Below are 23,617 nucleotides of genomic sequence, written 5' to 3'. Positions count from 1 at the left end.
ATCTTACTTATTTACATAGTGTTTTATGGAACATTTCTATAGGTGTCTCATGGAATTTTCACAATCATCCTATGACTTGATGTGTTAATACCCCAACTACACAAATAAAGAGTTGTATTTTTATAAGCTTAATTTTATGGGAGTTCCATAACTAAGTCCAGATTCATACTTCCATACAGTTTTGAGCCCAATACTCTTACAGGTGACAACCTGGAAATATTTAAAGTTTAAATTATCATGTGAAGAGATGTTCTAAAAATATATTCTTATAACCCCAGAATCTTTTCCATAAGAAAGAATCTTGCAGATTATGTATAAACCATCTTCTATGGTGTTTGTTAACTTAAATCTGAATTTTTACAGTTGGAAACAATTACTCTGGAAATGACATTGTCAGAGATGCACATAATTTAATGCATAAATATTTAGTGAAACATACTGATACAAATTTTTATCAATTTGTTGGTTTTTCATACATACATATTATCTAAAAACAATTTTTGGATTCTGTGATTATGTTTCTTAGCTGAATGACCTTCTTCTTGGATCCTCTTTTCTGACAGTAATATAAAACTTTAGTTCCAAAATGAATAAATGTTAAATCAAAAGTGATTATTTAAGTTTTTGGCATTGATTGTTGTAGAACAGAAATAAATTTGTAATTGGGAGACCACATTCTAATCTCAAGTGAAAATATTTCTAGAATATTTAATACATTTTAATAAATAGAATTTTATTTTGATTGGATTAAGTTATTTGGGTTTAAATTTTTTCAGAAAAAAAGGAATGAGATAAAGGATGATTTGATTTTTATTAATTAATTTATTTTAATTAGGTATATCTGACAGCAGAATGCATTTTGATTCATTGTACACAATTGCAGCACAACTTTACATTTCTATGGTTGTACACAATGTAGTGTCACACCATTTGTGCAATCATAAATGTACCTAGGGTAATGATATCAATCTCAGTCCACTATCTTTCCTGCCCCCATGAACCCTCCATTCCCTCCCTCCCCTTTGCCAAAAGTTTCTTCATTTTTCCCATTCCTTCCCCCTCCCTGTTAAGGATCAGCATCCACTTATCAGAAAGAATATTCGGCCTTTGGTTTTTTGGGATTGGCTTTACTTCACTTAGCATGATCTTCTCCAACTCCATCCATTTACCTGCAAATGCCATAATTTTATTCTCTTTTAATGCTGAGTAATATTCTATTGTGTAAATATGCCACAGTTTCTTTATCCATTCATCTATTGAAGGGAATCTAGGTTGCTTCCACAGTTTAGCTATCGTGAATTGAGCTGCTATGAACATTGATGTGGCTGCATTACTATAGTATGCTGATTTTAAGTCCTTTGGGTATAGACTGAGCAGTGGGATAGCTGGGTCAAATGATACTTTCTGTCCAAGTTTTATTAGGAATCTCCATACTGCTTTCTAGATTGGTTGCACCAATTTGCAGTCCCACCAGCAATGTATGAGTGTGCCTTTTCTTCCACATTCTCGCCAACATTTATTGTTGTCTGTATTCTTGATAACTGCCGTTCTGACTGATGTGAGATAAAATTTAGAGTAATTTTGATTTGCATTTCTCTGCTGGTTGGAGGGGGTCCTGGGATGATGTAAATTTTAATCATTCTTTATCTATTATCGTTTGGACTTTTGAAAAGTATTGAATTATTATATCTCGAAATAATGTAGGACACAGGTTTAGGCCATAAGAGAAACTTTAGTTTCCCCCCAAAATATGAAAACAGAAGTAAAGTGAGTATAAATTTTCCCATTTAAGAAGTATTGCATTTGTATAATTTGTTTTAGTTATTATTGGCATAATGATTTTCAATTTATTGGATTTTCAGTAAAAATTTCATGTTGCTCATTTGCAGTTGTTTTGAATTTTATATCTACTTCTCTAAGCCTCATGAATTCTAGCTTGATTATTAGAATTACCAAATGAGTAAAATATAATGTTATTTTTTTGTATAAATATATATTAATGGCAGGGAAAGGAATGGGAGATAATTTCTTCAGGTGGCAATTTTTAAACATAAAAACAATTCAGATTTGGTGAGTTTTTAGGTTGCTGAAATCTTTATTGGGAAGAATTCAGAGATGAGGAGGATGAAGAGGCAACAACTGAAGAAAAATCGGAGATTTTTTTCCTTTTCATTTTACAAAATACAATGTCAGTTTAGGTTCTCATTGTTATAACCAATCAAAACACACAAAGTACTGGGGTCGGCATCAATATCATAGAATGCTGGTCTATGAGCAAGATCGACCCAATGGCTCAATAAATTTCAGTAAGAGCCCAGTTCATCTGCATTCCTCATTCTGGCCTTCCGGCAGGTTCCCTTCATCTACCTGGTGGACTCTGGAAGTTTCATGTCTCTTCCTCAAGTTAGCAAAACTTTTTTGCCAGATTGTTCACACTGCTCATCTGTAGAAGAGGATGGGTTTCTTCTGAGAGCTCATGAAGAAGACAAATGAAACATTTTTAATATATGAGAAATCAAGCAAATGTCCCCTGTGTTTCACGGGCTCATATCCTTCCTGGAGCCAATCCCTGTGAGAAGAAGACTGAAACCTCTAGGCTACCTTGAAGCTGGCTGTAAACAAGTCATTAAGAAATGGGAGGTCTTGCCACCAAAGGTGCCCTGAGGCTTTGCAGGGCTGCTGATTGAAGGAGGTAGCTGATGCTGGGCAGTAAAAGAAAATACAAAGAGAAACAACAACAACAAAAAAACAAAACCATGCTGCTTTTCTGCAGAACAGCTGAATGGACGACTTCCTGGCCAAACATGGTAACTCCACTTTTTTCTTTGTGTGAAATTTTCTCAAGTCAGTCACTTTGGAGGGATTTTGTTGGCCACATGACGTTTTATTGAAAAGAAACATGGCTTTATAGAATTTAATTAGCCGTGAGCTTTTCTGGAATATTAATTAGATCTTAGACTAATACTTTTTCACTGAATAAGGTCATCTTTGACCTTGGCATGTGTGGCTGCTGGCTGGCTCAGCAATGCACTCTGGGCCTCTCACTGCATGTAATCTGGTGCTCCCACTGGGCCTGCTTGGCTGCTGCTGCCTGCTGCCTTGGGACCCGCTGTATGATTAGGTCACAGTCTTCAAATGAGCAGACATATTCCTCAGATCTGTGGTCTTCATGGCCACACATTTATGGAGATTCTGAAGGGCAGTGGAGTCTACTGCCAGGCACAGCATGACCTCCGTGAGGACAAGCCATTACTGCTCCACCAAGAAGTTCCCACAGGAATGACTAATCTGGACCCCGAGGCTGGATTGAAACCCACAGAGCATTCTACAAGCATTCTCCCCTGGATGGGGTAAATTTCAGTGCACTTCTCTGTTTTTTTCAGTATTACTGGATTGAAGAACTGCTGCTTCTTATTAGGAAGTTCATTTCACTTCCTTTTACTCCTCACTTCATGCTCAAAGCACTGAGGATATCAAGTGGAATATATTGAAATAGACTTCATGTACTTTGTATCATTTCTGTGTTAATTTTTAAAATTCTCTCATAACCCTATTGAGTGTTTTTTAAACTAAATTAGCATGGCTTGAATGAACTGCCCTATTCCTGTGGAAGCCACATACAAGAAAGTGAAATTACTTATTACACACCATCCAACCAAGGTAATCTTTTAAAAAACACATTTTTAAATTTGTTCTAACTAGTTGTACAGAACAGTAGAATGCATTTTGACACATCATACATAAATGGAGTATAACTTCTCATCTCTTGTTGTACATGATGTAGAATAACACAGGTCATATAATCATATATGCACATGGGGTAATAGTGTCCAATTCATTCTACTATAATTCCTACCCTAATGCCCCCTCCCCTCCCTTAATTCCCCTCTGTCTAATCCAAAATACCTCTACTCTTCCCTCCCGCCTTATTGTGAATTAGCATCTGGATATCAGAGAAAACATTTGGCCGTTGGTTCTTTGGGAATGGCTTATTTTGCTTGGCATAATATTCTCCAGTTCTATCCATTTACCTGCAAATGCCATAGTTTCATTTTTCTTTGATGCTGAGTAATATTCTATTGTGTATATATACCACAGTTTCTTTATCCATTCATCTGTTGAAGGGCACCTAGGTTGGTTTCATAATTTAGCTATTGTGAATTGAGCTGTTGTAAACATTGATGTGACCGCATCACTGTAGTATGCTGATTTTGGGTATAAACCTAGGAGTGGAATGACTGGGTCAAATGGTGGTTCCATTCTAAGTTTTCTGAGGAATCTCCAGACTGTTTTTCATAGTTTCATTGTAATCTTAAATGCATTCATAGAGGAACTGAAGTATGGGAAAAAAAAAAAAGAAGTATGGTATTACCACAATAGAGTATGTGGTACAATTTATGATGCTAATGTTGTAGAGAAAGAAGGCATCCATGTTCTCGATTGGCCTTTTGATGATGGTACACCATTGTCCAACCAGATTTGGAGATGTCATGGCCTAAAAATGTGGCTGTGCTTCAAAGATTCTAATCATCCTAGAAAGAACTGCTGCATTCAATAAAACTAGGGCACCTGATGTTATTGCCTTGAAATTTGAAACTTGAGGCAGGACCTAATTTGTCATGCATTATTATGCAACATGTTTGTGTGGTGAATAAGTTGATGAAGCTCCCCCAGGAGTCCTGGAAAGCAGTTTTACCAGGTCACAAGCTTTACAGAATTTCAACCTCTGTGTTTGGGTTATCATCAACATGTTCGGTCACTTAGCAAAACATTATTGATGTTTGCATTTAAAATGTGCTTCTCATTTGTACCAATTGACCTTTCCTGAAATAATGTGATATTGAGTTAATGTATTTAAATCTATTTCCATACCAGAATCTTATTAGCATATTAAAAAATTGAGAAACAAGGTGCCAAAATACCTATCACAAAACTTGTATATTTGAGTATCATAAAAAAAAACCCAAATTTTAAGAACTAAGAATACTCTAGACCTTTACTCCTTCATTCATTTCAAATACTGTAGGACCTGTATAGTTATTTGCCTGCTCACTTTATGTTTACATTCCCCCCCTTTCATACTAGTACACATCAAGTTTTTTTTTTAATAATTTAAAAAATTTTCATGATGTCTTAGGGTGATTCCAATGTCTTTCTATGAATCTTATTTTATGCCAATATGGGAAATCTATTTGAAAATTTAAGTTGGCACAGAAGCACATGTCTTTACTGTTTGTACTTTGAGGTGCCACTTAATAGGGAGGGCTTAAACAAGAATCAGAGGGAGCTTTAAACATTTTTAGTAAAATATTGCCTTTGTCTCATGCTGAACATGTAGAATGGGACTTTTAGTCTAGCAACTATTTTTTAAAAGGTGGAGATGCTTTGTTATTGTAACTAAAAAAATTTCTTAATCATAAAATGTCTCAAATTCTTGTAATTTTTTTTACCCATAATTATCAGAAGTTTTTTTTATCAACTCATTTTTTGTTTGAAATGTGATTTTTTTCCCTTCTCTTGCCGATTTCTTGCACATTTTATGTGCTTTGTTATTGGGATGCTTGACAATTTTGGTTTTTTTTGTTATGTAATTGATAAAATGGTGATGTGTATTAATGTTAGTTCAACCATGTATTTATACTTCTTGGGAATCTGTTGTTAAGTCATGTGGGGGAAATAATTTGTGAGTGTTTAGCAGTTTGTGAAAATGTAATGTGAGTGCTTAAACATCTAAATAACTAATGAAATGCAAAATAATAAATAAATAAGATCATCTTCTGTTTAACATGTTTAAAATATTTAATGGCTTGAAAAGATTGTGGTTAATAAATATAATAATAAAATCAATCTCATAATATAATTCAATAGTCCCAAATGCTTAGAGTAAATGTTAGCTTTAGATAATATTTTTACATCTTGGAAGAAATCTCTAATACTTTCTGAAAGGTTAATAAAAATCAATATTAAATTATATTGCTTTTAAGTAAAGAAAAAGTTTGTTTTCATAGATTGTCTTTATAAAGACACATACAATTTTCATATTTGCTGAAAAGCATGTTTGTATATATCCCCGTAATGCAACATAAAATCTTTGAAAGAAGAAAAAATATGTATTATTTTAGTTATTATAATTCTAATCTGTTTTATTTTTCCACAAATTTTAATTTGAAAAAAATTTTAAGCACACAGAAAAAAGTAAACATCTGCATAACTATCATCTAAAGTGAAACTCTAAGAATCATAATTAATTGGAAATGTCTATATTTGCTTTGTATATTTTATGTATGACACATTTTTACTGAGGCATGTGAAATAAGTTGCAGATGACTGAAAGACAAGTGATCCATCAATAGTGAAAAAAATATTTACCCCCAATTCTGTTATATGGTATGTTATGTCTACTTTTCATTGAAAAATTGTAATACAGTGAAGAAGCAAGCAAAGCAAAACAAAACAAAACAAAAGCCAGTTCAGCAATATAAGGCTGGCATCATAACCTGACCCAAATTTGGCAGAGATTTTGCAATTAGGGCCCAGAGATTTAACATAACTATGATTAATAAAGGGATTAATGAAAAAGTGGACAATATGCAAAAACAGTGAATAATGTAAGCAGAGAAATTGGAATTATAAGGAAGAACCAAAGTAAATACTGGAGTCTGGGAGCAAAGCACTTACTTAGTATGTATGAGGCACTAGATTTGATCCCCAGTATTGAAAAAGTAAAAAAAAAAAAGCAAATGCTAGATATAAAACAAACAAACAAACAAACAAACAAACACAAAAAGAAAAACCACTGTAACAGAAATGAAGAATGTCTTTGATGGACTCACCACTGACTAGAAATACCAAAGAAAGAATGCATAATCTTGATGATATGACAATGGAAACCTCCTGAACTGAAATGTAAAGAGAAAAAAAGTTTTAGAAAAAGTGAAAGAGAAAATTCAAGAAATTTAGGATAATAACAAATGGTGTAATATACAGGCAATGTAAATACTAGAAGGAAAAGAAAATGAGAAAGGAATAGAATAAACATTTGAAGTAATAGTAGCTAATTTTTTTTCAAAAATAATATAAACAGAAAATAGAGAGCCAAAAAGCTCAGAGAGCACCAACCCATATATATTGCAAAAAATGACATCCAGTCATATCATATTCAAATTGTAGAAAGCCAAAAACAAAGGCAAACTCTTGAAAGACAGACTTGATAAATCCCCTTCCTCAACAAGAGTGAAAGAATCGAAGGCACATGGAGCAGGTTCTTAAACCATAGTGGAATTAAAACAGACATAATAACTGAAAGACAGATAGAAGAGCCTAGAATATTTGTAGATTAAGCAACATATTTATAAGTAACACACAGATCAGAGAAGCAGCCTCAGGAGAAATTAGAAAAAATATTTTGAACTGAGTGAAAGTAAAAACAAAACTTGTCAAAAATTTCAGAATGCAGTGAAAGCATCATTTAGAAATACGTTTCCAGGGGCTGGGGATGTGGCTCAAGCAGTAGCGCGCTCGCCTGGCGTGCGTGCGGCCCGGGTTCGATCCTCAGCACCACATACAAACAAAGATGTTGTGTCTGCCGAAAACTAAAAAATAAATATTAAAATTCTCTCTCTCTCTTTAAAAAAAAAAAGAAATACATTTCCAGTATTGAATGACGTATATCACAAAGGAAGAGGGTATAAAATCAATGATCTAGGCTTCCACCTAGGAAGATAAGAGCAGGAAGAGCACAACTAAGGCAAATAGAAGGTGGAATGTGATGGGCTTCATTATCCAAAGTACATGTATGAAAACACGAATTGGTGTCAACATACTTTTTATATACAAACAGAGATATGAAAAATTGTGCTGTATATGTATAATAAGAAAAAAAAGAAATAATTTTTTAAAAACCCCAGAAAATTCAATAAAGTGAGAACAGAAAATAGGGAGTTTTACAAAACCAAAAACTGATTCTTAGAAAAGATGAATAAAGATGATAAAATTCCATCATTAGCCAGGCTAATGAAGAAAAAGAGAGAGAATATACAAATTACCAATATCACAAATGAAATGGGGTCATCCCTACTCAACTACAGTCATTAAAAAGATAATAAAACAGTATTATTAACAGCTATGCCCATAAATTTGATCATCTAGACAAAATAGACTGATTTCTTAAAAGGCACAATCTATGAAGTTGCACAAGATGCAACAGTCTGATTAGGACCATGTCTATTAAACAAATTGAATCAATAAATAATAACCTTCCCAAAGCAGACCCAGATGGTTCCACTGGATAGTTGAAAAAAAAAGTGCTACCAATTCTCTACAGTTTCTTTCAGAAAAATAGAAGAAGGAAAATACTTTCCAACTAATTCTCTGAGGTCAGCATCATCCTAATACCAAAACCAAAGATATTGCAAGAAACAATAACAATATTGTTTTTGAACAATATTTCTTATGAACAAAAGTACAAGAATCCTCAATAAAATATTCGCTAATCCAACCGAACAGCATACAGAAAGAATTATAAACTCCAACCAAGTAATTTTTTTCACCAGGTATGTCAGGGTAGTTCAGCATTTGAAAATCAACATAGCCAGGTACAGTGATACCCACCTGTAATCCCAGTTACTCAGGAGTCTGAGGCAGGAATACTGCAAGTTCAAGGTCAATCTGGGAAATTTAGCAAGACTCTGTCTCAAAATACAAAATGTAAAGGGTTGGCGATATGCCTCAGTGATAGAATGCCATTGGTTTCAACCTTCATTACTGCAAAATAAAAACCCCAATGAGTCAACCAGCCAATAAAACAAACAAAAAAAAGGTATCAATGTAACCCATAACATCAACACCCAAGAGTAGAAACGTCTTAGGATTATATCAGGAGGTGCATATAAAGGACTTGACAAAAACTAACATCTGTTTATGACAGAAAACTCTGAGCAAACTAGGAAGAGAGAGAACATTCTTAATTACATAAAAAACATCTATCAACAAACTTCTATGATTGACATTATATTTAATGGTGGGAAATTAGTTGCTTTTCCACTAGGGTGAGGAATAAGGAAAGAAAGCCCTCTTTCTCCATCAACATTCACTATCATACCAGAGGCCCTAGCTAATCAAATAAGGGGACAATAGATGAAATGAAGCTGTCTTTGCAGATGATGTGATCAGTTATCCAGAGAAGACCAGATAATGGTCCAAGAAAAAAAAAAAAAAAACCTTGCTAGAACTAATAAGTAATTACCAACAGCTTGATATTGGCACCAAAATAGACAAGGAGACTAACGGTACAGAACAGAAACAAACCCACATAAATACAGATATCTTATACTAGACAAGGCACCATGGACATATACTGGAGAAAGATAGCCTTTTCAACAAATGGTGGTGAGAAAACTGGAAATCCATATGTAGCATATGGATTTAAACCTAGCATATGAAATTAAACCTCTGTCTCTCATTCTGCACAAAAAACAACTCAAAGTGGAGTAGAGACTTAGGCATTAGAACAGAGACCCTCTGCCTAAGAGAAGAAAAAGTAGGACCAAATCTCCACCATGTTGGCATAGGGACTGACTTCCTTAACTAGACACCTAAAGCACAAGAAGCAAAATTAAGAATCAATAAATGGATGGGATCAAACTAAAAAGCTTCTTCTCAGCAAAGGAAATAATATTGTGAAGAGAAAATCTACAGAATGGGAGAAAATCTTTACCACATGTACCTCAGATAGAGCACTAATCTCCAGGACATATAAAGAACTCAAAAAACTTAACACTAATAAAACAAATAACCCAATCAATAAATGGGCTAAGGAAATGAGCAAATACTTCACAGAAGAAGAAATATAATCATTCAACAAACATGAAAATAATGTTTATCATTGATAGTGATTATAGAAATGCAAATCAAAACTACTCTTAATATTTCATCTCACTCCAGTCAGAATGACAATTATCAAGAATACAAGTAACAAAAGTGTTGGCCAGGATGTGGGGGGAAAGATACACTCACACATTACTGGTGGGACTGAAAATTGGTGCAACTACCAAGGAAAGAAGTCTGGAGATTCCTCAGAAAACTTGGATGGAACCAACATTTGACCCAGTCATTCCTCTCCTAGGTTTATACCCAAAGACCTAAAATCAGCATACTACAGGGACACAGCCACCTCAATGTTTATAGCAGCTCAATTCACAATAGCTAAACTATGGAACCAACCTAGGTGCCCTTCAACAGATGAATGGTTAAAGAAAATGTGGTACAGATACACAATAGAATTTTGCTCAGACTTAAAGAAGAATGAAATTATGGCATTTGCTGGTAAATGGATGGAGTTGGAGAATATCATGCTAAGTGAAATAAGCCAAACCCCAAAACCAAGCTGAATGTTTTGTCTGATAAGCAGATGCTAATCCATAATGTGGGTGGGGAGTAGGGAAGAATGATGGAATTTTGGGTTGTGCAGATGGGAATGAGGAGAGGGGATGGGGTGTGGGGATGGGAAGGATAGTGGAACGAGATGGACATTATTACCGTGTATACATGTATGATTACACTACTGGTGTTACTCTGCACCATGTTCAGCCAGAGGAATGAGAAGTTGTGCTCCATTTGTGTACAGTCTGTCAAAATGCATTCTACTGTCAGGTATAACTAATTAGAACAAATTAAAATAAGTAATTACAGCAAGATCTGCCAAGATCCTAGGTTAATACACTAAAGCTAATTGTATATTAGTATACATTGTATATTAGTATATATTAAAAATACACTAAAGTTAATTGCTTCTATATGTACAGAATTTCACCAATGGTTTTAACATCCATTAAAAATATTGCTTTTATATTATGTTGCAAAATTATGATTTTTCAAATTTTATCACTTTCTACATTTATTAGCTGTCAGTCTACTGAAAAGAAGAATTTTTTAAAATTCCCTGCCATATGTTTCTCTTTCTCTTTTATCTCTATGGACTCATAGAACATGAAATATTCTACGCATTATAATCAGATACCTCATCATTCATTCTGATTCTCCAGTAGCCCCAACTTAGCCAGTAGAAGACCCTTCAGCCTTTGTCTTTTTGACATGATCCCATTAGACTTTGAGTGCATTTTGTTAAACAATATAATAGTTTTTTTTTGGACTTAGAAGCAGATATTTCTTCAAAGATCTTAATTTCTTTTAATGAAAAATATTAGCTTGAAATAAAATATGAATAGTGGGTATTCTTATTACACTGCGAAGTTATCAACTAAGTTCTTCTAGAGAATAGACATGAGACCTTTTTTTTAATTTTATGTACTTAGACATCATTCTTTCATGACTTCCCTATTCTGAATTAACAACAACATATATTTCACATTTTCAAGTTCTTTTGTGTTTTCATTTTCACACATATTATCATTTTATCTATAAATATATATGATTCATTTTCACATTGTTATTATTTTTTGTTCTGCATGAGCTTTTGAGGTATAAAGTTAAGTTATTCTTCAATGCATTTTAAAATATTATTAAAGTGAACATGACCCCATCTAAGACTGAGTAAGATGTACAAGTTTCTGCTGCTTACTGTGCATATTTTCCCATGCAAACATGAATACACAGTAAACACAAGAATATAAAATGGAATGTCTGATAGGTGTGACTACGTCAGTTTACATATTAAGTAGTGTAAAATATAATTTTATTTTCTTATAACCCATTTCCTATTTTGAACTTCATTTCACATGATGATAGAAAATTATTGTTTCAAGTCCAGTTTGGGTAAATTTATCATTTGGAATAGTCAATACAGATTCTTCTTTTCTTCTATTCAATCTAGGCTGCTGTTAGGGACTGATTGTTGATGGCCGCTCATCCCTCTCCCCAAGTTAATATGTTGAAGCTCTACCCCCAACGTGATGGTATTTAGGATTGGTATCTTTGAGAAGTGATTAGATTTACATAAGTTCATGAGGGTGAGTGCCACGCTGCAGGTAGTACTCTCTTAAAAACTGACACCAGAGCTTGTTTTCTTTCTGCCATGTGAAGTCACAGCAAAAAGGTGGCCCTCTGGAAGACAGGAAAAGAGCCCTCACCAGAAGACTGAACCCTGCCAGAATTGATCATGGCTTCCCAGCCTCTGAAGTATGAGAAAATAAATTTATTATTTAAATAATACAGTCTGTAATATTTTATTATAGTAATCTGAGCTAAGATGCTTCCATGATGCTTCATGAGACATCTAACTGCTGCAATGGAGATATTAGATTTTCTCATTCTGTGAGGTGGAGCACGATTCTACGGAGTCCTTAAGTGTGTTCATGTAAAGGTGCTGGCCTTTTGTGAGATCAGAGCAGTTTCTTTTTGGCCACAGTGTTTTAAGTGCCAAATAACCCTCTACTGTGATATATCTTTATTACAACTTCAATTCACTTCCAGGTCCCATGACTCTTGGTGATATATACATCCACTACCAGGCACTGGAAAGACATTTGTCTCTTTCCAGTCACACTGAAGAACTTAGGGACATATTAGGGCAACTGTTGCCTTGGTGCTCCTTGTAGCTATAGGCAGCTCTATTTCCCCATGGTAGATTGGGAACCAATCTGTAGCATGTGACAGCTTCCAGAGCAACCTTCAGGAAACAGGGGCACAGATATCCTCTGTTCTCAGATCCATCCTCTATTCTGAGTTTTTATCATTCTTTCCTTGGGACTAATTCTGTGGTTGGTTGGAAAAGTTTAGGTTTTTCTTTTCATTGCTCTTTTCTATATAAGAGTCCTTGGCCCATGTATTAGCCAGCTTTTGTATCACTGTGATAAAAACACCTTCTTTTCTAAGAGCAACTTAGAGAAGGGAAAGTTTATTTGGAACTCATGGTTTCAGAGGTCTCAGTTCATAGATGGCTGACTTCATTGCTTTGGGCCCAAGGAGAGGCAGCTCTTCGTGGGGAAGGGTCCAGCTCCTGTGGGGTCAGAAAGCAGAGGGAGGAGGCACTGCAGGGTGTATTAACCTTTCCAGGACATGCCTCCAGGGACAGACTTTCAGACATGTCCCAACTGCCTACAGTAACCACCCAATCAGTCCATTTAAACTAGGCTGAATTACGACTCTCATAATCCAATCATTGAGCCTCTAATACCCTGTATTATCACAGGAGTGTTTGGGGGACACTTCATATCTAAACCATAACAGTCCAATAGCCCATTAGTTTTTTTTTTTAATATCCATTGGAAGAATGGAGAGAAAAAGTTAATTTACCAAGCATTTCTCAAAAATTTCAATGTCTAACCAAGATTATTACTTTTTGAGACTGAATACCCCCAATTTTGATGTTTGTTTTCTGTGGCTATTTTCTGTGTCTAACTATTGTTGTAGCTAAAATATTACATGTTTAATTGTCTGGGCTTAGGGAAAGAATCATGCATGGAGTTAAAAAAATAAATTGGTTAACAAATTCTAGTTATGGTCAAAATCAAATGACAAAATATTTCATACATTTTAATGAAAATGAATACAAAACAGAAATTTTTTAAAGTAACATTAGTTCCCAAGGTAAAGAGAATATAGATGAATTTATTTTTCAGATTTACACATTTTATAAATAAATTTGTACTCATTGTAAAAATATATAAGTAATAGATTAATGCATAATTATTTTCAAAAATTTTGAAAATTTAGAAAAGTACAAAAAGGATAGTGAAATTATGCTAAACTTTATACTTGTCACCTCTGTATATATTTTTATCTTTATTTAAACCCATATGTTTTATATAATTATGATTAAATTCTCTATACTTTAAATTTATTTAAAAATTACAGTTGTGGTGAAAACCACAAGCATTAATATAGTATCTTACCATTTCTAAATGTACAATTCAGTTGTATTTAGTATGTTTACCTTGTGGTGCAGTCTGAAGAATTTTTTTGTCTTACAAAACTGAATATTTATTGAGGAATAACTCCAGTTTCCTTTTTCTTTATTCCTTGGCAATCACCATTCTACTTTCTGTCATCATGAGTTTACTCTAGACACCTCAAATAAGTGACATCCTACAGTGTTTGTTCCCTTCTGACTGGCACATTTCACTAACTATAATATCTTTGAAATTCATCCATATTATAGCATTTTCTTCCTTTTTTATGGCTGGATAATTTTCTGTTGCATGTATATATCACACTTTTTTTCCTCATGCATTCGTCCATGAATGGATACTTGGGTTGCTTCTATTTCTTAGCCATGTGATTTTTGTTGGTGTGAACAGGGGTGTGTAAATATCCCTTTGTGATCCTGCCTTCAAGTTTTTTTTTTGATTTATAATCAGAAGTGCAATAATTGTATCATTTGAATTCTATTTTATATTTTTAAGAAACATCCAGACTCTATAGAGGCTTCATTACTTTACATTCCTAACCTAAAGGATTCCTATTTCTCTCTGTACTTGCCAACACTTGCTATTTTGATTTTTTTTTCTATTTCCACATTTTTATATTGGTGCATTCTAGTTATACATAATGACTGGATTTGTTGTTACATATTCATACACGCACAAAACATACATTATCATTTGACCACTATCACTCCTAACACTTCCCTATGTCCACCCTTTCTCCCATCCTTAGTCTCTTTCTTCTAGTGATCTCTGTTTAATTTTCCTCATATCTCTGCCCTTCCAACTTTCTTTTTCTTTTTTCTCTCTAGATTCCACATATGAGATAAAACATATGACCCTTGACCTTCTGAGTTTGGTTCATTTCATTTAACATAATAATCTCAAGTTCCATCCATTTTCCTGCAAATGACATGATTTCATTCTTCTTTATGGCTGAATAAAGCTCCATTGTGTATGTATATCACATTTTTTTTATCTCTTTATCCATTGATAGACACTTAGGCTGGTGCCATAGTTTGGTTATTGTGAATTGTGCTTCCATAAACATGGGCGTGCATGCATCACCATAGTATGATGACTTTTAAGTCTTTAGGACAAATACTGAGGTATGGTATAGCTAGGCCACATGGTGGTTCCATGTCTAGTCTTTTGAGGAAACTTCATGGTGATTTCCATAGTGGTTATACAAATTTACCATCCCACTAACAGTATAAAAGTGTCCCTTTCTCTCCACATCATCTCCAACATTTATCACTGTTTGCATTCTTGATGACTGTCATTCTGACTGGTATGAAGTAAAATATTAGTGTGGTTTTGATTTGCCCTTTCCTAATTGCTGATGATGTTGAAGATTTTTTCATATATTTATTGGTCATTTTTATTTTTTATTTTGAGAATTGTCTTCTTGTATTCTTCCAAATGAATTATAAAACTGTTTCTACTAAATCCATGAAGAATATTATTGACATTTTGATGGAGGATTGCTTTGGATCTGTATATTGCTTTTGGTAGTAAGGCCATTTTAACAATATTAGTTCTTCCTATGCTCATGGGAGGTTTTGCCATCTTCTGAGGTCTTTCTTTCTCCAATGCGCTATAGTTTTCATTGTAGAGGTCTTTCACCTCCATGGTTAGATTTATTAGTAGGTTTTTTTAAGGCTATTGTGAATAGGATATTTTTCCTGATCTCTTTCTCAGCAGATATATTATTGGTATATAGGAAAGGTATTGATTTTTGTCATGTTGATTTTGTAACCTGCTACTTTGTTAAATTTATTTGCTCTTCAAGACTTTTGATGGACTTTTTCTGATTTTCTAAGTATAGCATCATATCATCTGAAGATAATGATAATTTGTCTTCCTTTCTCATTTTTGTCTCTTTATTTACTTTTCTTGCCTAGTTGCTCTAGAATTTTTAGCACTATATTAAATAGAAGTGATGAGAGTGGATATCCTTGTCCTATTCTAGACTTGAAAAGAAATGTTTTCAGTGTTTCCCCATTTACAATGAGATTGGCTTTGCATTTTTCAGATATAGCCTTTATGATGTTGAGGTAGGTTCCTTTTATCCATATTTCTATCCATAATTTCTTCAGTGTTTTTATTATGAATGAGTCCTGTATTTTGTCAAAGGCCTTCTCTGCATCTATTGGGATGACTAAATGATTTATATTCTTAATTCTATTTATGTGATAATTACTTTTCTAATTTGTGTATGTTAAACCATCCCTGAATCTGTGGGATAAAAATCTTTGTCATGATGTACAATCTTCTTAATATGTTGTTGAACATAATTTGCTAATATTTTATTGAGGATTTTTGCACCTAGGTTCATCAAGGATATTGTTCTGGAATTTTCTTTCCTTGATGTATCCTTGTCTGGTTTTGATATAAGTGTGATACTGACTTCATAGAACAAATTTGGAAGTGTTCCATCCCTTTCTATTTCATGGAATAATTTGAGGTGTATTGGCATTAGTTCTTCATTAAAGATCTGCTAGAATTCAGCTGAGAATCCATTTGTTCCTGGGCTTTTCTTTATTGAAAGATTTTTTTTTAACTGCTTCCAACATTTTTTAAAAATGTACTAGTCTGTTTAAGTTTTCAAATCCTCTTGATTCAATCTTGGCAGATTATATGTGTCTACAAATGTATCAATTTCTTCTAAATTTTTCAATTTATTGGAATATCAATTTTCAAAATAGTCCTTAATGGTCCACTGGATTTCTATAATGTCTCTAGTGATTTATCCTTTTTCATTTCTAATTTTATTAATTTTGATTTTCTCTTTTCTTCTGGTCAGCCTCAGAGTTTGTCAATAGTGTTTATATTTTCAAAGAATCAACTATCTGTTTCACTGATCCTTTGTATTTTTTAATTCTCAATTTCATTGATTTCAACTCTGATTTTACTTATTTCTTTCCTTCTACTGGTTTTAGTAGTGGTTTGTTTTTCTTTTTCAAGGAATTTGACATGTATCATTAGTTTGTTTATTTGGGATCTTCCTGATTTTCTTATGTAGGAACTCATAGCTATGAACCATTCAAATTGTATTTCAATTTCCATCCTTTCACTTTTAAACCATGGTGGCTGTCTTTGCATGTAAAGTGTGTCTCTTGCAAACAACACATAGTTAGGTCTTGTTTTTTCATCTATCCTGCTAGCTTATATCTTTTAATTGAAGAATTAAGTCCATTTACATTTAATGTTATTATAGAGAAATGTTTAGTAATTCTTGCCATTTTGATTTATTTATCATGTTTAGTTTGGTCCTGTTTCTCATTTGCTTAGCTAGTCACTCATTTGTGAACTCTGGGGCTTGGTTTTTATTTCTTCTCTGTGAAGTATTTCTTTAGGTAAATTTTGTTATGCCAGGCTTAGAAGGTGTGAATTCTTAGTTTCTGCTTATTTTGGAAGGTTTTTATTTTTTCTTTGATTTTGATGGATAGCTTTTCTGGAGATAACAATCTTGGTAGATAGTTATTTTCCTTCAGGAGTTGGAACATATCATTCCAAGTCCTCCTGCCTTACAGAGTTCGTACTAAAAAATCACAAGTGATTTTGGTTGATTTGCCTTGAAATGTGACCTGATTTTTTTTATCTTGAGGCTTTTAAGATTCTATCCTTGTTTTATATGTTAGGCATTTTAATTATATCATGGAGAGGTTCTTTTTGATTTGTCTATTTGCGGGCTTTGAATGCTTCCTGTATCTGTATGTTCATCTCATTCTGTACTGCCTTCCTTAATTCATTTAGTTGTTTTTCTGTGTTATTTTGGCCATTTTTTAAAACCATTCTTTTGAATTATTTACTGGTATTTCATCCATTTAAATAATTTTAGCATTGGCTGATGGTGAATTTTGAACATTAGGAGGTGTCATGTCCCCTTGTTTTTTTTCATTTTTCTTGTATTTCTGTGTATTATTCATCTCTTGAGAGGGATTTTTCTTCCACTCTTACATGTGGGTCTTTTTAGACCCAACTTTTACTTGCCAAAATGTCCTATGGTGTTCTAGATTGAGACCCCTCATAGGTGTCATATTCACAGACTTTGGTTAATTCTCTCCATTTTTCTGTAGTAGCTGATGTCCATGAGTGGACCTAAGAGCTTACCCCTCTATGTTTCTGCCTGGGGCCTGGTAGTTAGTTTGGAATTTTGTCTTTTTATTCTTCGTATTAAAGTACAGTTGAAGATTGAGTGTTGCTACTTTATGTGTGGAGCAAGGTGCTCTGTCCTTTAAGTTTAGTTCAGCAACAGAGTTTCTACCTTCTGAACTAAAAGTGTCCCTGTAAGTTCCCAACCTCACAGAATGGGGGAAATAAACAATACCAACAACTGATGCAAACATTATATAGCATTAAAATAAATATCTGCTTTCTACTATGGGATCTACAATGTTAATTACCACAGGGAAAAAAAAAACAGAAATTGCCAACAGCAATAAACAATAACCATAAGGTAGATCTGGCATTAAAGCAAACAATAGGTGTCAAATATATTATCTACAGCAGTAATAATTGCAACTGCATTAATGGTGGAGACAGGAATTAGATAAACCAATTAGTTCTAAAATATGGTAAAAACACAGTTAATTAAGAGAAAAGAAAATATGATAGGGTGGTAGAAGAGAGTTTACCATCTCAAAAAGTGAACAGAGAGAATGCAAAAGAGATGCAGCAGGTGAAGGTTGTACGAAAAAAGGAGAAAAAAATAGGAAAAATAGTAAATGGAGAGAGAAGAACAAGAGAATTTGGCTATTAGTGTGAGAAGAAAGGACAGAAAGAGAAATAAGAGAAACAAAGAAAAACAAAACAACAAAACCAAAATAAACCAAAATCCCAACCCTCAAAAGAAGAAGATGGAAAAATAACTACATTAAAACTCCTAAAATTGAGGAAAAAATATGCATACCCTTTATATATATTCATGCACCAATCACCACAGCAAGGAACAAGAAGAAGAAGGAGGAGGAGGAGGAGGAGGAGGAGGAGAAAAGGAGGAAGAGATTCTTAGTGAAAAATGAAGAAATCGTCTCCACTGAGGTGGTCAAAATAGTAAATGAGAATGGATTTCAATGCCTATGTCCAACTATCTTTTCCATTCTTTCTTGAGTGTTATAATTTGGATGTGAGGTGTCCCCCAAAAGATCACTTGTGTGAGACAATGCATGAAGATTTGGAGGAGAAATGATCGCATCACAGCCTTAACCTAATCAGTGGATTAATTTCTGATGGGATTAACTGAGTGGTAACTGGAGGTAGATGGGGAGTGGCTAGAGGAAGTGGCTCATTGGGGGCGTGGCTATGAGGTATATATTTGTATCTGGCAAGTGGAGTCTCTCCCTCCCTCTCCTCTCCCCTCTCTTCCCCCTTCCCTCCCCTCTCCTCCCTCTTCCCCTCTCATCATCATCATGTGAGCTGTTTCCCTCCCCCACACTCATCCTCCATGATATCCTGCCTCACCTGGAGCCCCATGGAATGAAGCCAACATTCTATGGACTAAGACCACTGAAACTCTGAGCTCTTAAATAAAATTTTCTTCCTCATACAATTATGCTGGTTGGGTCCTTTAGTCACAGCAGTGAAATAGCTGACTAAACATTGGGCTATGTACTGGGGGAGAGAAAAAGGGGGAGAAACTGAGCAAGGGATGGAGGTTGTAAACCCCTTCCTCTGTTTGTGTTGCTCACTGAGCTGCCAGTCAGAATGACCTAAGACTGAACTGGTTGAAATAGCTTTCAGCTTCCCTTCTCACCAGTATCAGGTAGCATGGAATGGGAAGGACTGTCAGTTGGAGTTTGTCTGCACACATCAGATCAATGCACTCCCAGGGTGGGTCTGCTGCAGAATTCTGGTGGATGGAACTTGGGTCTAATCAGGCCTCAGGGGCTTTGTTGGGTGGGGTCTGCTCTGGAGAAATTGGATCAGTGCACCTTAGGGCACCCCTTGGGCCTGGCAGTTGCCAATATCTGTCCGGAGAGCCTTCCAAGAATTCTATTCACAGGGGAGGGGGCAGGAGGGCCAATCTTCCACCTCACTGCCCATAAGCACAGCCTTCCCAGGTTTAGCCCCTGACTGTATTCACAACTCCCTCTTCAGATTCCTGACCCTCTTCAACTGGTCATGTGAGATGTCATACTCAAAAGAAAAGCAACTTGGATTTCCCTTCCTTTTTTCTGTGTCACATTCTACAGAGCTGCATGGTAGACACTTGCTGGGACTCTATGGTAGTGTTTTCTCCTCTCTTCTCTCTCCCACAGCTGCAGCTGCAGTGTGGCCTCCCCCAGATGGCCCACCTCAGTTCTTCACTGCCTGTTGAGAAATGCAAAGTGCTTTTAAACACCAATTCATAGTGCAACGTCTGGATCAACTAAGTTCAGCCTTTTTTTCTGATTGCATGTTTTTCTGTACCAAATCTGCCCATAGTGCTTCTCGGTGTGTTATCCCCTCTCACTGTGGTGAACCAGGGCTGCTACTGCTATTGCTGGTACAACCCACTTGGCTCCAATGTACTCTTTCTTCTTTGTTCAATGTACCCAAATTTCTGAGTCAGTAAAATACTCTGACTGTCCAGTAGTAAATTTTAGTGAAGTCCCTCTTTCTCCCACCTTGCTAAGATGCAATATTCCTGCTGCTTGGATCCCAAGCTATGGAGCAAAGAAGGATGCAGACTTCCTCTCTTGTTTTGCTTTTCTTAAAAAATGTAACCATCCTGGTGGGTGAGGTGATATCGAATTGTGATTTTCATTTGCATTTCAATGCAATTTACAATCTGCTTGAAATAACATTGTTCTAGAAAATTCTATTATCATTTTTGTGACTTTGGGTCTTAGCTGGATTTGTCAAAGAAAATCAGAGCTAGATAGAAGTTAAAATTGTGAAGGCATATTTTATTTGAGATTATTGCCATAGGGAAAGAGAGACCTGAGGGTAGAAAAGGCTGCATTCCATATATACCAGGAGATTTATAAGCCAAGGAGAAGAATATCAGTGGGTAGAAAATTGCTGAGAGGAGACAGAATTTTGGGAGTATTTCTGTCTAGCTGAACCAACCAACCTAACAGGATTCCTGCTGAAGGCAGGCCAGACTGACCAGATATCAGTCATGGGGCAGTGAAGAATTATGATAAATAATTATGATCAAATATTGAGGTGGTCAGATGGTGAGGGTGGAAAATTCTTGCTAAACTACCTTTGCAGAGTTATTTTTTAAAAATGAATTCTATAAGGAAATGTACACATTGGCATAGGAGAAGAAACTTGATTAAGTTTGGCAGAGCTAAGAATCTTTGATCTTTCATAGTATCAAATAATACCATGGGAAAAAATCTCCAGTTAGACATAAATCCACATTAGTCACTCTACTCTGATAAACTTCTTGGGATTCTAACCTCTGGGAAGAGACATCAGATTGGAATTTCCAAAGCTTCACCGAACAGTTTTTTTTTTTTTTTTTTTTAAGAAGCATTCCTTTCATTTTCAGCCAGAATGGTGATTTCTATGCCATCTAAGTCAATCAGGACTGCAGTGTACTATAGTAGAATCACCCACCCAAGAGCATTGGATTTGTGGGTAGGATGTGGAAAGGGCTTTTCAACCAAACAGCAGGCAAAGGCCATCCACAGTACACAAAGGCACATTCTAAAAGCACTTGGAGGAAAGATTCAGAAATTCTGATTGCCTCAAACCCAGACGGGCACATGGCGTACAAATGACCCAGGATTTCATTTTGTGATAATCTCAAAGATCATAGAGATGAAATAACTTTGTAATCCTGTGGTTGAATCCAAACAACATAGAAAGTCCTCACATGTCACATACATGGCTTCCATCATATATTTGCCTAAGCTTAGTTCTACATCATATTTGTAAATCTGCAATATGCTTTCCTGTGGATTTTCAGTGCCAGTCACAGGAGGACCAAAATATATCTTATGGATCTGTTAAGATGTTTTTTTATCCCATTAAGATGATTCATATGGTGATATTTGCCAGCTTTGCAAAAAATATAACTCTCAAGTGAATATATTCAGTTTCACAGAGTAGATTTTTAAAATTGTTTATAGTCAAACTTTTTTCATAGAAAAGTTGCTACTCAGTAACATATGATCTCTTAGTCAGAATTTCTTCATGGTCACTTTAAATTTCTTAATATTTTGGACCAAGGAGACCTTTGAGAATTCGATGAGAGCCTTGGCATTTTCTTACCAAATTAAAATATTTAAATGAAACCACAGTTTTCCATATTTTCTTTAGGGAATCAGTGAACACCCCCCCCCCCACACACACACGCACGGTCCTTAGATCCAATGACTTTAGTTTAAAACTGTTGATCCAAACCATATGATATATGTACAAATTTTTCAGTTTAAAGTGATTTTATATTTGTATTTTTCAGGTACCTGTACAAGAATGAAATTAATGAACTAGATAAGCAAACGTTTAAAGGACTCGTATCCTTGGAACAGCTGTAAGTAATAGAAATGTTCTAATTGAATCACTGGTGGTTATGGTTCAACTAGAAAACATTTTAAAATGCAATCGTGTGACAGTTGAACAATTATTTCAAGCTTTGTCATGAAGTTTGAATGCCTGAATATTCAGTCATCACTTGGATAAAAATCAGAACATATGATTGAGTTGGCCTGAAGGCAGGGAAATAGACAACTCAGTTAGGATCTCAACTTCTACATTTATTTGTTGCAGGACTTTGGGAAAGTTACTTTCCCTAAGCCTCTGTTTCTGAATCTCTGAAATGCAGATATTTCTGCTGTGATTTGATTAAGCTTAGCATGCAAACAGACAAGTTTATGACTTGCCACAAAATAGTCATTTTGCAAAAGTTATAGTTGTCCTTTTACTTAATTTATGAAATAAGTTCCAAATTTTAACTGATGTAGTAATGCCAAGAACATGAGATACAACTTCTCATTTTACAGATGATATAATCAAATCCAATGTTAATTAAATGACTTGCCCCAAATTAAAAGTCTGTGACATGATTACAACTCAGACTTGACTTCTACCTTAGGGCACTTTTCAGCATTTGATGTCTCATATAAACCTCACATTCACCTGTCAGAATTTCAATGTGAAATATGAATTCATCAATATAAAAAAGTTATATTATCTACTCACAGTGCTATTGAACTGCAACTTGATGTTTTATTCAGAGATTTCTCTCAGTTGTACGTGTATGCAATACAGATTCTAATTAGACATTTGAAGAGATTTCCCCCCACTGATGACAAGTGGTGGATATTTTTTAAACTCAGGTATGTAGAATGTGTCCTAGTTTTAGTTGTTAGTAAATTCCTTTGTATCAGAAGTGTTTGACTCCCAACTTTGTTTTCATTTTCATTGTGGTTTCTTAATTTCAAAAACCTATTTGCAATCATTTCTCTAATAAACATGCTTAGTGACATTTGAATTTCTTTTTCTTAGAAAGCCAAAGTGTTAGACTGCAGTATTAAAATATGATCAACCATTGAAATATATATATATTTTTAAATTATCATTGCTTTTACTTTCTTTTATTAATTTTATTTTACATGATTAGCAAGCTATCCCCATAATAAAGGGTATTTCTTCATCTTTTCCTTAAAAATTGTGTAATGTTTCAAGTAATTTTTTTGCTGTGTTGCAGAATCCTCACACAAAGCAAATGTAAATTCTTTTTATAAAAAAAATTATTTATTTGTTCTAATTTGTTATACATGATAGCAAAATATATT

At 34.6% G+C, this 23,617-nt stretch overlaps 1 protein-coding gene across 1 annotated transcript in view; it reads left to right on the top strand.

Moving 5' to 3' along the window:
- The window catches only part of Pxdnl (peroxidasin like), a 471,071-nt gene that overhangs the window by 223,554 nt on the left and 223,900 nt on the right, over nucleotides 1-23,617 (top strand). Inside the window, exon 4 of the mRNA XM_058573993.1 lies at nucleotides 22,282-22,353. Within this exon, the coding sequence (XP_058429976.1) occupies nucleotides 22,282-22,353 (72 nt within the window). The remainder of the gene's footprint in view (nucleotides 1-22,281; nucleotides 22,354-23,617) is intronic.

The sequence above is a fragment of the Marmota monax genome, unplaced genomic scaffold (genome assembly GCF_021218885.2).
Source record: "Marmota monax isolate L192 unplaced genomic scaffold, Marmota_monax_Labrador192_F-V1.1 WCK01_AAM20220418_F8-fsc00044, whole genome shotgun sequence".
In the NCBI taxonomy this organism is placed as follows: Eukaryota; Metazoa; Chordata; class Mammalia; order Rodentia; family Sciuridae; genus Marmota; species Marmota monax.
Note: the sequence above shows the minus strand (reverse complement) of the source record. Positions and strands in the feature narration are given on the sequence as shown.